The sequence below is a fragment of the Centropristis striata genome, chromosome 16 (assembly GCF_030273125.1).
Source record: "Centropristis striata isolate RG_2023a ecotype Rhode Island chromosome 16, C.striata_1.0, whole genome shotgun sequence".
In the NCBI taxonomy this organism is placed as follows: domain Eukaryota; kingdom Metazoa; phylum Chordata; class Actinopteri; order Perciformes; family Serranidae; genus Centropristis; species Centropristis striata.
The window spans coordinates 9,040,568-9,055,911 of record NC_081532.1 but is presented as its reverse complement, the minus strand read 5'-3'; the positions used below and the strand labels follow the sequence as shown (position 1 = coordinate 9,055,911).

Genomic DNA, 15,344 nt, shown 5'->3' with positions numbered 1-15,344 from the left:
TTCCTTTTCTAAACTTCTGCTTCACTACCTTTAAGCAGAAAATATTGGACTTTTTAGTCTATTATATGACAGCTGGACCTGTAAGTTACTTTCTGTCAAACGTAAACTACAGTCACTGGCCATTTCATTAGGTAAACCGGTTCAACTGCTCGTTTACGAAAATATCTGGGCGTAGCAATGTGCTGCCCACTGCTCCTTGCATGGTGTGTTCACTTTAACATAAAGTTATTAATCTAAATCTAATCTTAATATCTAATCAGCCAATCACATGGCAGCAACTCAACGCATTTGGGCATGTTGACATGGTCAAGACGACCTGCTGAAGTTCGAAGCGAGCATCAGAATGGGGAAGAAAGGTGATATATAAGTTTAACTTTGAACATGGAGTGGTTGTTGGTGCCAGACGAGCTGGTCTGAGTATTTCAGGAACTGCTAAACTACTGGGATTTTCACCCACAGCCATCTGTAGGGTTGACAGAGAATGGTCCGAAAAAGAGAAAATATGCAGTGAGCAGCAATTCTCTGGGCCAAAATGCCCTGATGATGGCAGAGGTCAGAGGAGAATAGCCAGACTTGTTCAAGATGATAGAAAGGCGACAGTAACTCAAGTAACCACCAGTTACAGCCAAGGTCTGCAGAAGACCATCTCTGAATGCACAACACGTCCAAACTGCCACTTTATTAGGTACACCTTGCTAGCTAATGAAGTGGCTGGTGAGTTTGTATATATATTGGCCATTTACAATAATGTATTGCTTGAACATAAATGCATCAATAATTCTGTTTTGAATAATATGTTTATACATATGCACACATATACATATGAAGGTCATTATTGCAAAAAGAATCACCCTAAACTTTAATCACCCTGAGGTGTTATAAACTAAATAAAATAAACTGCCATGTTGTAAAATAATTTAACACTCTGGACACATGTTGATGATGCACAATGAGACAGTTTACTTTTGATAGTGTGAGGAAATTTCCCTGTACATTCCTTTAACTACGTTGTATAGTTTTACTTAAGTGGATTTTGAATATGTGTTTATAATGGAGTATTTCTAAATTATTGTATTGATACTTTTATTTAAATAATGCAGTATTTCTTCCCCATCAAGGTATTGGATTTTCCCCTTTCACCTACGTAGAAAAAATGTTTCCCTTTTGTTTCATTGTCAGTCAGTTTGCTTATCTGTAGCTCACAGGAAGTTGGAAAGAGCTGTACCGCCTTGTTGTTTTCGCTCCTAACTTGTCCCATGCATACTTCCTCTTTGCCCAAAAGGTCAGACAAAAACAATGCCCTTTCCTGCTTCATCTACACACCTAAATCAAAAACTGGCCTTTTTTTTAAGAACAACAAAAGCTACACAGATGAGATAAGGTCGAGACACTTTGAACTATCAGCATCCTCCTCTGAGAGTTTCCACCAGCCAGGAGCCACATACTCCTGTCTGTAGGTCATGTGGCACCGTCTTACTGCTGCTGAGGCTGCTGTCCTCAGATGAACCACTCAGTGCCATTGAGTCTATGAGAAAGAGGAGATGCCGCTGCTTCCAGATCAGTGAACCACATCCGCCTGCTGCACACACATTTCCTCTCTCCCTCGCTGCCCCTAAAGAGCGCTCAATCTGCCACCCAGGAGGCTGTTCTGTGAGCCTTTAACCCTCCTGCATCTGTAACATTTACCCCACTGTGTCTCCGTCTAGTGGGCGTGTATGGGATAAGTGCTGGCTGCAGTGCTAGGCTGCTGTAGGGTTAATAGTATGAACATGATAAGAGATTTGATATCTTGTTCTAGCTGCACTCTAGGAAATGAAATGAAGATGTGGTGTGAGATGAAGATCCTGCGAGGATAAAATCTATGAGACTGCATGAGTTGAGCTACATGTTCCTACATCCGTTTTGTTACACAGACTTAAGGCGAAAGAATGATTAACTCAGTGCACTCAGGAATGTAACTGGTTTGATTATTTACTTGAAGTCCAGTACTGCTTCTTGAGCATGTTTGTTAATCAAAAATGTGTATAAGGCTTTCATACACACATATATTTCTTGTTTATATTGTGCGTCATTATGTTGTTGATACACAGCTAAACTGTGTAAAAATCACCACTATGGTGTGAGCAGTTCATGAAACGCACTGTAGCATTTAACAGTGTTATAAGTTACACCTTTATTTGATATATATTTTATACAGCAGCTACAACTAGCTATCACTTTTATTATTGATTTATCTGGCAATATTTTCTATATTAATCAATTAATATTTTGTCTATAAAAAATACTTTTCAATAAATGACCATCCTAGTACCTCAAAGTCCAAGTCAATGGCTTTAAATGTCTTGTTTTGTTCGTTCGAAACTCAAACATAGTTTAAAATTATATAAAACAGAGAAAAGCAGGAAATCTCCACATTTGGGAGGCTGAAAACAGCTTTTCCTGCCATTTTTTGCGTAAAAAAGTTACTTTTAACAGTTAATCATTTATTTTTCTGTCGATTGACTAGTTGTTGCAGCTCTAGTATTTTCCCCTGAACTGAATCTCCAGTGTCACGGTAGAGAAGAGTACATAGAACAGACGGAACAGAAATATGACAAATAAAACATGTTAATGGCAAATGTATGTATGTAATGATTACATGTGTAGGAGAATAGGGAACCAATGTGGTGTAATATTGAGGTTTGTGTAATGGAATGTGCAGAGTGAGCAAATGTCAGCAACCACTGTACATAAAGAACTTCACCACACTATACTCAGACATCTGCCTACACAAAAGTACATAATCTGAGTAGTTGCACATTAAGTTTGTACAGTAGTATGTGGAGAAGAAGAGTCATTAAGACTTAGAGTTTACACCAATGTCTTAGTGTAGTATTATGAGAACAATAACTATGGAAAGCACATGTTTCGCTTCACTAGGCCTCAAAGCTGGCCCGAGGCATCAGCTAATTACATGGCTGCTTAGGGCCCCACAGCCACCAGGGGGCCCATAAATGCAGCAAATTAAAAATGGGGAAGTCTCCTCAGGTTCCTGTGTTCATTTTGTCAACATTTAAATAAATTACTTTGTGTGTTGTACCTGTTTTTTTATGCACATATTAAAGCTTTACTCTACTAAACACATTGTAGCCATTCTTTTGCCTCTCAGTTATTCTTATTATAGTCTATATTAATTACAACATGAGCACATATGCACCATGAAAAGATCAATTAAAAACTTAGGTGACGGGGGCTGTTGTGTGACCATGAAATACACGTGTATGACAGGGGGTCAAACAAATATTCCCCATAATCCTCTGCCCCAAACAGGCTGTGGCTGCTGCTGCTTGGCCTCTACAATCAACATTAACCACATGTCTCTAAGGGGAAGTGGTGAATATAAGAAAAGGGCATTCATCTTTGCACACAGGCCTACTGTTTATTTTTGCCTGGAGGTCACATCAGAAGGGCTAGGGTGATCCTCTGGGGGTACTGAGTCACTCAAATGTGTCTCAAGTGTAACATAAGTTTAGAAATTAAACATGGAAGTGTTCCAATTGGGCACTAATGTTTAAACATTTAAATTAAAATGCTGAGGCGTGATCCCAATGTCTCTTGTCCAATTTGGGCTTTTGTTGTGACACGCTTTATTTTACCCCAGTGTGTATGTATGTCAAATAAAGATGATAAGTGTAGCGTTTTCTGCATGGAACTGAACTTCTGACAGGAGGAAATCAAAAAGAGGTTAAGATGTGTGTATAGAGGCATCGATGATCAGCTGTGGAAAGTGTTTTGTTATAAGTTAGACTACCAACTGGTTTAAATCAGCACAGTGGATATAATCTGTATTTTCTTTGATGGTTCCAGTCCTTCAAATGTGAAGATTTGTGCTATTAATTTTAATAATTGTCATTTATTTGTAATACTTTTGAGGATTGAACTGTTGCTTGGACAAAACAGAGCATTGTGATAATGTCATTTTGGGCTCTGGGTTATTGTGACAGCATTTCTCACAATATTAGTTATTAAGTTACTTGAGTTATTACAAACCAAAAAGTACATTGTGTAATGTAGAAAATAATCAGCAGATGAATCCATAACAAAATGAATCATGAATTAATACAGATGAGCTCTACCTCAACCAACTAACGGTAAAATCCTGCTTTTACAGTAATGCATGAATAATAAAAATCTAATGATATAATGTATAATAGTATAACAGTCACATGGGGGACATTCTTCTACATTTTCTTGATATACTTGCATACTTGTTTTTCAGTGCAGGGCTTTTACTTCCACAGTGTGTTATTAGTAGTTTTATTTCAGTGAGGGATATGAATATTTCCACTGACTTGCACTGACTTATTAGTTTAAGATCACCTTCACCCCTTTTCCGCCCCCTGCACAGTGATGTTTACCGGCAGTCTTTAGGACCCTGTTGCAGCCGGCAGACAGTCTGCAGGCCCCTGCAGTGAGAGCGGTGCATCTGGAAGAGAGCTGGCCGGCTGGGGAGGTGGAGGACGGGGAGAGAAGAGGAAGGAGGCTCCGGGAGCAAGCGAGACAAAAAGGGTCAGGCCTGGGACTTGGGAAAATCGGGTAACGAACACACAGCGTTTCACGCATTTCAATCCGTTTAACCCGGCACTACTAACCGCGCAGGAAGGGTAACCTTTATGTGAACAAAAAACGTGAAAGCCCAGAGAGCGGAAGGCGCTCGATGGAAATGGGGAAATAGCGATTTAGGGGTTTTGCTTTTTTGCAGATATGCAGATTGGGCATCGCGATGTGCACTTGAACTTGACCGAATTTACAACACAGAACCGGGACCGCAGCTCACTAGAAACACTGGCCTCATTAAAAAAAATAACGGGGATTTATACTTGAGTGGCCGTGGCCTGTAAAAGAGCCACAATCCCCTGGGTCATATTGCAGACTTCCCCTGCTGTAAAGACGTCTAAAACTTTGCAATTTTTAACGCATAGAAAATTTGAATGATTAATGCAAGTCAGCCGCTCGCAGTAATCTAAGCATATGGCCTGGTCGCGGCTTTACGTGCGTGGAAATGCGGTGACATTAAACGCCCGTGTGGCCCAATAATAAATTATTTTTCAAGATAACACGTTCTGGTTGTTGCCTGCAATTATTATTCAGGAGCAAAGACTTCCAGCAGCTTATTAGGCCTTTTAAATGAATCAGAACCGGCTGTCATCAATCTTGAGCTAACCCTTAGATGAAATCACACACATCCTATATGAATATAGATATATAAGCTTGAGATTTTTTTTGCATATTTCCACGAGTGCAACAGTGTAACTGTGGATACACTGTGTGCGCATGGCTGACTGCTGGAGTAACTTTAACCCAGACACTTAAGGTGAAATATTATTATTACAAAAATAATATTATGATCCTGGGTTTATTTTTGCTGCGTTATTCAGGTTACTGGGCGCATATTAGCAGCCATTTACTGTCGCTACTGTACACCCATACATCCATGTGGTGTAAAAAGAGTGGCCAAGGCCCTATAGTAGCCATACAGTATCCTATAGAAGCCTGTGAGGTTCCTATACATGACGTGCACTCAACAAAGGAAAGCTGATGTTCAAAAACAGCCTCTTCTTGGCAGAAAATAAAAATTTAGACCGATTTGAGGAAATCTGCACAAAATGTGTCGCTGCAGCGTGAAACCCTGCTCAGCTGAGAGTGAAAGCATCACAACACTAATGGTAGAGTGTGTCTGCTTAACAAGCTGATTGTCACTTTTCTTTCTTTATCTTCCAGGAGAGCGGAGAGAAGAGGGATCATCTCTCATTTCTTTTTTTTCCATTACTTTGAGTTTATTTTTTTCACCCCATCTGCATCACCTCATCGTCAGTTATCACCCACAACAGACCCATAAGACTCTCAACGATGCCGTCCAACACTGTCACCAACACCAACACCACTGCATTCAAAAGCTCAGACTACGCTGATTCACCTGGAAACAGAATGGTAAGAAACACGTGTGAAATATAAAAAAGCGTGCCTCAGGAAACTATTTCCAGGTATTTATGAGGCTCCTCTGAAGCTTGGTATGTTGCTGAATGACTCGGGGATTTCTCAACTTTATAGCTAGTGAGTTCAAAGGGTTCATTCAGTCATCTTTTGCCTTTTTTTAATGACTTGGGCTAAGCTGTTGATTAATATTGGATTTGAATCTCCATGCAACTGCAAAATGCTGATTTTTTTTCTGAAAGCCCTGAAACTCGCCAGATTTAAAAGGAGATTACGCACTCCTGGGCTCATCCAGCGATGATGTAGTAGAGTGTGGCTTTTAGTATTTTACAAAAAAAAAAAAAAAGATATGTGTGCATGCATGAATGAATGAGTGTTTTGGACATTTGGACAGAGTACAGTTTGTTACTTTGATGTGATATTGATGTAGCCCTGAAATAAGAAGGATGTGGTTTGTACAGTCACTCCAGGTCAAAGCCCATTAAAACCTTCCCTAATTTTATGAATGGACTTAATCAATCTGTCAAGCTAATGCCTTATTGATCTCTGCAACCTAAAGACTTACTGGAGTCACATCAAGTCTTCCTGTTTATTGAAGAAATAGTCAATTTTATAGAAGAATCCAACAGCATGTGGAGTGCCATGTCACCTTTCATGATGCAGACAGGCTCATTATTACAGTCTGTGCGTAACTGCAGCATCACTGATGCTCCACAGAGGCAGCGATAGCAGCATCACTGAGGAGGCTGTGGCGAGATGCAGCTGTATTATGTGACATTCGCTGTTGTAATGGTGGTTGGTGACGTGGGCGTTGGCTGGTGTAGGTTGAGCTGGAGCTGGAATGGCTCTACAGCTTTTTTACTAGGGGGGGGATCTGTCCTCTTCCTCTACGTTCCCATTACACAGTACTGCCCTTAGTCTTGTTGCCTGGCAACAGACATTGCCTTAAATAACCGGCTAACCAGACGGAAATAGTGCAGCGATATTGACAATGTAGTAGGGTTCACTCGAGGCAACAACAAATCATATTTCAGGCTTTTCTGTTTTTTTTTTCCTGAAAATATTAGGGTGAAGCTGTGTGTGAAAATGGCGTGTTATTTCTGAGCTCTTGGGTTGGGAATTGGATGAACGGCGTGCTGTATGTAGGCTGTTCCTGCAGAGATAGCCAGGCACCACTGAATTGTGTCATCCATGTAAGTGGTTCCCAAATGAGCCTGCACACCAGGCTGCACTCAAAACGTGCTATTATCTATGCAAATTCTGCCGCCCTGTAAGGGAAAAAATGAAGCACCAGGCTCTCTATTAGTAATCACACAATGAACCGGCACCATCTGCAAAACACATCCTCTCACAAAAGCATCGATACCCGCATTTAAAATAACCTTTAAAAGGCTTGGCAGTACCCTCAGTGTTTTTATACAGACATCCATTGATGAATATTCTATGATGAATTTTCCAGCGATATTTATCAATTATAACCCAGTGCCAATTAATCACAGCTTCAGTTACTCCAATCACATCTATCTCTTCATGCAAATCAGTTTGTCACCCTGGGACACTAATGGTTGATGGATTTATTCCATTTCAGCAACAAACACTCTCAGGACGTAACATGGCCTGACCTTTGAAATCCCTGCTGGTGTTTATTAAGCTCCTCCATATTTTAAAATATTTAAGAAGTAGAGTCTGTAAGAGTCTCTGCGAGCTCTGGTCCAGTGTTTTAAGAACATTTTCATGATTTTTTTCCCCACAGGACAGTTGATGGAAGAACAGAGAGAGAATGTGCTACACAGTTCAGTGTCCGGTGTTATAACATATACTGTGACTTGACAGATTGTGTGAACTGATCACGAAATTTGGTTGTATTTTTGTCATGTCAAAAGCTCTAGTTAGTTAGGAAGTTGGGTTATATACTGATTAATGCTATTTGTTAAAAAAAAAAGTCAAAGTCAATACCACTAATACCGTTGGAGTAGCTTATTGGAGAGCTTAAAATGCAACTTGCTAGTTTTAAGCTTTTTTCTTTCACAACCAACTGCTGGTCAGCAGTAACAATGGATAGCTAGGTAAACATGCCATTATGTTGATGATGTTTAGATGGTTAAATTGGCTATATCCTACTAACACAGAGAATACCAGGCAGACAAAGATAAACTAGAGGTGGAGACTTGGGGAAATGGTTGCATGTGTCCACAACAATGCACGCAACATTGTGGCTGTCTGACTGGTAAGTCTGCAGCTGTTTACGAAACGCCTGAAGTATGTCCAAGCCTTAACTCTCCCAGACTGGCGACCTAAGACTCAGTCACCTGTATATCTGTTAATAGTTAATAATCTGTTAACAACGGTCAGCTAACTGTCAGAATTTATTTTTCTTTTGCATGCCTCCACAGCTTACCAAGAATCTAAATATTGAGAAGATTTTTGATGAATTGAAGTAAATGGAGGCTGCATTAAACAGCATCTAACGCGTACGCAGGCGTGCTTCTCTTCCAGACTTGCACAGACAAATAGCATGAATGCACAAGTGTGGGACAATTTTTGCAGAAATGTTTTAAATTGTAAGGTTTTAGCCAAAATGCACTTGTTTGGGAAGAAGTAGGCGTATAGCTGGATACATCAGACTTGGTTGTGTGACAGTTTGTGAACGGATGTTTTGATATATTTTTGCGGTTGTTAAATGTAGCCCGCATTTACCTTCATTCTTCAAGACTTTTCTTCATTTTTGGATTCTTTGTATACACTGTGTTTTTTCTTCAAGAATTCAAGGTGGCACAGTGTGAGTAATTAATATACAAATGGTATTCCTTTAAAATATGAGGTACCCAGTCCATTATTGACCTTGGAAACAGCAGTTGGGGATACAAATCCCACCTCAAGCCCCATTTAGTAGCTTTTGATCATGTCACATGATCTTCATGAGCAGATGGAGTTTGCCAAAGGCTTTAAATCTAAAATGGACAAGATAAGTCCTAAAAGTGCTCAGGAAAAATGCAAATTCAACATCAGCAATTCCATGACAACTGGGCAAACTCAATCTGGTGATGAAGATCATGTGATAAGATTGAAAGCTTTGGAGCAGCAACAAAATTTATATATGGTACAAAATGGTACTCAGCTAGGTTAAATGCTCAACTGAGATATAATATTCAGACGAGACTAATTTAAACTGAAAGAGATGCATATACATGTAAAAAAAAAAATACACCACAATACACAATACAGAATAAATGAAGAGAAATAAAGGAGAAAACATGCCATGAGAAACAATAAAATCAAGAACAAGGTCAGATATCAAGAAAAAAAACCATAAAATGATATTTGTAAAGTAATTAAGTAAATTAAATAAATAATTTGAATAAAATAGTGATAAGACCATAAAATATGTAATAAATGGCAGCATAGTCGTAAAGTAGCAGTATTTAATTTGGCATCAACCTCATGTTTATGGGCATGTTGTTGAAAAATTAGACTTGATAATGCTTCAGGCTGTCAATACACCCACGAGGCCCATCTGAGATGCGAGCCTACACAGAGCTGGTGCAGACAGCTGAATAGATTAAAATGAAAGCGTATCTGTTGCGTGAGATGTGCAAGCAAAATATGAGTCTGACACGCTTGCGATCTAGACACGGGGCCTGACACTGTAATTTTTAATTGCAATTTTTGATTGTTTCCATATAGTTCTACAGATAATGTTCTAAAGAAGGAAGAGGATGTAACTGCTTAGAAACATAGTAGTTTGCTTCTTATTGGAGGAATTAAAGGTGTGGCACCTGTCCCCGGTCTCCCCTACTTTTCTTCTGTAATTTAGTCACTGAATTGTCTCGCTGTATTTAACGCCTTCAATTATACAAAGACAAAGTCATCTTACAGTTATCCTCTGTCATGTTATCCCACGCCACAGTGCTTCAGATTGAAATAAAAGTACTTAATGACAAGTCAGCAGAGGGACTCGGTTGCAGAATGCCTTTCAGTGCGGGAGCTCATTTATCTTTGAGGGAATCTCACATTCAATACTGAAGGAATTTAATAAGGACCCAGCCCTCCACCCCCCGCCGCAGCTGTCAGACATGGCCTTGCAATCTCATTTGCATTCAGACCTGGTGCTGGTGGTCCTATTCAGTCAATATTGAAACTCAAAGCATCTACATTAGGATCATCTTTTCTCCCATCAACCCCAGGGGTACTTGGTGGTGGCGGACATTGGGCTTTGTTCACGGGGGTAGACAGTTTTATTAATCAAAGGGAAATTGCTGCAGGGGAAGGTGGGGGCCATTGGACGTCTTTGTAACGGTGTCAAGAGGGGATTGTCTGTGGAAGGTCAGCGCTGCGTCCGTGGAGCTTTCACTTCAGCCTAGTTCAAAGGAACGTGCCATTCAATTTCTATCTGTCTCATTGTCCACTCAGCCAAAGACACTCAAGGACCCGCTGCAGTCCCCCACCAAATGTTCAAGTGTTTCAGTGTGGTGCAGTTTTGTGTGTGTCCTGCGGATCTAGTATCACTCCTGCTGCATCCTTGGCTGAGGTAGAGCCCACCACTGAGCTTACTGTATGCACAAATATAGTCTTTCATAAGATGTTCATGTGCATCCAGGCCTGAAATGTAGCTTCAAGCATAATTCTCAGAGAAGCCCAGTGGAAAATTAGCCAGTTCGCCAGCTGACTGTCGTTATGCTCAATGCGTTTTTGGGTGGTTTGTTGGTGCAAAAAGTTTACTGAAATTGGGTGTGTAATGTGCCAGCTATGTGACACTAAGACCTGTTTTGCTATTGTTTGGGTGAAAAAAACACGGAATCTTTTGAGGTAAAATTATTTGAGGAGATATTCTTATGTCAGCTAACTCAGATTCTGCTGTCTCAAAAAACACAAGAGTTCTGCCACAATATAAGATTGCAGTCTTTAGACACTTTCTAACAGACTGAATGGCAACAGAAAAGCATGACAGTAGAATATTGTTCCTTCAATGTTCTTTCACTTAAGGTTGGACGTAGGTGTAACTTAGATGTAAGCTTTTTTTAAGGCTTTTTGTAGCTGTCACTTGAAATGAACCTGAGACAATTGATCATGAACCCACAATCATTAAAAAAGAAGGGATAAAACTGGGGTTAAATGTGTCAGTAAAAGGCCCAATAGTAAATTTAATGACCATTTGTGAGCAAGTTCTGTATTTTTAAGAAAAACTCCTGAACTATCCTGAAAAGGTCCTGGAAAACTGTACTATAACAGTAAACTGAGTCAAAACAATGGTTTTCTTTTTGTGTGTGTTTACAGGGTGAAAGCACAATACTGGACATGGACCTGATGACGGAGGAGAAGTCAGCTAAAAGTAGTGCCTCTTGTAAAGGTGGCAAACTTGGAAGAAAGCGCAAGCAGTTTCCAGTGAGTGTTGAAGTGACAATTTACAACTACAGCTATCCATCCATCCATACATCCATACATCCATCCATACATACTTGTTTTAAAGTGACTTGGTTTAAATATTGTCCATGGTCAAGATTAGATCAAAAGCAAAGCATCATAAAAGGAATAAAACTGCTAATTTTAATCATTTATTTAGTCCATTCACTAGTGTTTTTTGTGAAACAATTCTGAAGTTGTACTGCTATTGAATTGAAAGAGGGAGTCAATGACCCTTAGGGGTCTTCCAACCCTGAAAGTATTTCTGTAGCCGGGTCTCAGTGAAGAGTTTTATTGTTCTATGCTATGTCTACATGGGTTAAGGCTTGGACATGCTCAATAAGAAGTTCATAAGTTTCATTCATGTGAAATGAAAGGGAACCCCTTTAGAAAAACTGTTGTCCAGTCACATCTGGAGGCAGCTGTTATGAGCGTGCACACTTGTAGGGTGAAAATCCCTCTGTCATGGAGAGGGGCGAGGCACGATTAATCTCTAAAATATGGGGTTAAATGCACACAATTTCAGACAGTAAATGGAAATGGAAATTAATGAATTATCCCGTTGAGTTCCGTAAAAGAGACAGAAAAAGCTGAAAAAAGACAGCTTGAGAGACAGGTTTGAATCTTGATTACCTCCACACAGCCAATCACTGCATGGTGTGATTGTCGGATTATGTAAATGATTGGCCATGGGACGGTGTTTCAGATGCTTTTTGACCATCTGACAAGCACTTGGGTTGGAGCATAACTGTGCCCCTATATCTAATAATCACTGAATGGTTTGCCTTGACTTTACTCAGCTAGACCAGGTTTTTTTCTTCTACTGAGGATAGTACCCCCTAATATAGACTGGATTCTCAACTGAGAACTGAACTGCCATAGTGACGCTGGGTGAAACTGCTGTGACATTCTCTTCAAAGTAACACAGTGGTTTAAAAATATCCCATGTCTTGCAAGTGATGGTTCTCTCTGACCAATCAGCGGTCTGCAGTGCTACTCCAATCCATGATATTTGTAACTCCACCTTCTAGAATCGACTAAACTCACTTGGAAACTTGATTAAGGTAGTACAACAAAATGTCACCAGGTAGCAGGTTCTACCCACAACATTTTTTTTAATGGACAACCAAAAAAATGCAGATTGAGTTGAGTAAAGCAGAATTTGTATCCTTCACACAAAGTGCTTGTGAGATTGTGTAACAGCATTACAAACACCTGCCCTCAATACTTAATAGACTAAATGACCTCTGTAGCTTCACATCGTTCATTAATTGATATATATACTTGATATATACACACTACATGAGTCATTTAACAAATTGGAAATGTGGGCAATGATTCAAAGGTCTGGAAACTGGTCAGACACACCTTTCTGAAGCAGAAATTGCGGTGGATCCTTTTCAAATAGACAATCGGACATTCACGCCTATCGGCCAGGTGTGTGGAGATCAGTCAGTACGCAGGGTTTGAACATCTCTCTCAAGCCGTCTTTTTCATGCCTCTTCAAAGAGAGTGCAATACCATGAAAGCCTTTCAGGAGAGACTGTATAAAAGTGTACATTTAGATGGAGTATCACATCCCACCCCTGTCTATGACAGCCGACTTTTCACCACCACCATCAAGTGGGGCCTTTTGGAACAACTACACTTGTATCTGGTAAATGCATCTGGTGAAACTGAAAATGTGTGCAGATTCCCATTTTTTCCTTGAAAGAAAAATATTGAATATCTGCACAAGATAACTCCTGTCAACAGCCTCTGTATGAGAACAAACAGCACATATACTGCTTTGTAGTAGTACATGTACTCATGCATAAACATCACAAGATCTCCTCCATGTTTCACAACAACAACATTTGTAATCTGTTTGTGATGTCTTGTGCAGTTAAAAGCCTTGATTTAATAATGACTCTTGGGCCAACATGTATCTGGGTATTTTTTCCCTGACATGTTGATGATCATTTGCATAAACCTCTGTTTAAAAATTATGTTAATTAATTCTTACTGAGTGATTCAACAAAACCAAAAATAAAAATAACAAGAACTATTTACAGATAATGTACGTTAGGGAGAGTGATGTTGTTTTGTGTTAGGAATAGCTATACTGGTGTTTTCACAGCTGTGAGGGATTGACCACATGTTCCAGACAGTCGAGGTGTTTCGTTATTGTTACTCTTCTCTGGATGAGTCAAAATGTAGTTTGAAACTTGATATGCTGTCTAAAGGACATTTTTTCATTTTGTATCCTCAAGATACTCTTGACATAGATGAGAGGGTTCATTTTTTCCTTTGTTCTAATTAATAAATGTTAGGTGAAGCTAGTGAATAGCTTTTAAAACCTCCCACGCCCCAAGCCAATAAAGTATACGGACATCGTGGACAAGGTCAAAAGAATCAAAAGAAAAATGTTCAATGGCTGCCTGGAAAATGCCAACCAAAGTAAAGCATTTATTCACTCACCTTCGTTCACCTCACAGTGATTTATAATTTACATATTAAATAACTTTACACTGTCACTGTAACATTAAGTGCCTTCAGTTCATCTTAAGGAGATTTAAAATGCTCAGCTTGTTTCATATTTCAGTACTGTATCAGCAATTAATTCATAACATTATATTAACAGCTAATTTCCCCTTGTGGGATCAACAAAGTGTTGCCTCAAAGTCTGTGAGAATGAAACCTACAGTAAAATTCAAGTCAAGGTGGCTGCATGTTGATAAGTGTGCATCTGCTTCTCTCTTAATATGATGTCATTTTTGGGCAATTGTTGTCATTTTTGAATATCCCACCTCTAATTACAGTTAAACAAAATAGCTGGGTTAAATTGTTATGGTATATGTAATTTTATCATAAACCATTCCGACCACTAAGCAGTCTCATAAATGTACATATACATTGTAGGAATTGACAACACTCATTTTAACAATCGCTTTGGTCTCCAACTCGTGAGGTCAACACCTTGCTCTTTAGTTGCTAAATGCTCCACAATGTTCACCAATTAGTCACTAACTAAGTCTGTTTGCTGTTTGATGCTGAGCAGGTATTGTGCAGTGAGTTTTTAGAGCTTATACCTATGCCTAAAACAGCTGATGGTGTAGCTGGAAATGACGCTGAAGGTTATGGGACATAAAACCAAAACAACAATTGAAAGATGCTAAATTGGTCATTAGAGCTGAGGGCAGGTCTTGGGTGATAATGAACTGCGACTCCGTCAACACAAGTGATGCGTTTTACATTTTACATTTGAGCCATTGTTGAAGGGATAGTTTTTTTGTGCTTTTTAAAGTGGGGTCGTATAAGGTTCTTACCCATAGTCACTGTATTACCTAGAGTACACGGCGGTCAGCATGACCCCAGTTTGGAGAAGCAGGCAGGAGTACTGGCACAGAAGCTATAAGCAATATCCTCCTGTGGACCTTATGTTACCTTGCAAGGTAAATTAACTGATTTTGTCAAAGGAGTCAGGTGGCATTATAGAGAGCATAGATACCAGCTTTAGTTTCCTGCAGGAAAGGGTTATCTGATATCAAGGTAAAGTGCTGAAACTATTCTAAATATAGCATACATTTAAACTGATAAATGTTTTTTTTAGGTGTCTAAAATAGTGCTGCTGCCCCCGTCCACAGCAGTACATTGCTTAGCTTCTCTGTCGGATGGATAAGGACCTCATACAACCCCACTTTAAAAAAAATCCCAACTATTCCTTTAATGTGATTATAATGAATATTGCAGCTTTAACGGCTAATTTAACATATTACGCATTAAACCAAATATGTTCAAGATGCAATGCTGCAGCAGTAAGTTGGATTAGGCAGCCAGTGTTTTATTTTGACCTCTGTCTGCCCGTCTGAGCTGCCTGATTTACTCACTGTGCCCTTTGACCTCTGGCAGGGGCCACATGTAGTTCACTGGGTCACTAATCTGTTGCGTAATTCTTTCACCGACAGTAGTGTGGACTGTTTGTGTGTGTG

General features: G+C 39.6%; 1 protein-coding gene across 3 annotated transcripts in view; it reads left to right on the top strand.

The window, feature by feature from the left end:
• The first annotated feature begins 4,492 nt into the window (after positions 1–4,492).
• dnmt3ab (DNA (cytosine-5-)-methyltransferase 3 alpha b) overlaps positions 4,493–15,344 on the top strand; it is a 46,880-nt gene continuing 36,028 nt past the window's right edge. For 2 of the 3 annotated variants that reach the window (XM_059353898.1, XM_059353896.1), the window contains exons 1-3: positions 4,493–4,575; positions 5,761–5,970; positions 11,248–11,355. In XM_059353898.1, the coding sequence (XP_059209881.1) occupies positions 5,890–5,970; positions 11,248–11,355 (189 nt within the window). In that variant the 5' untranslated portion in view covers positions 4,493–4,575; positions 5,761–5,889. Of the gene's footprint in view, positions 4,576–5,647; positions 5,971–11,247; positions 11,356–15,344 lie in introns of those variants that run through there. The other variant, XM_059353897.1, reaches the window with a different exon arrangement.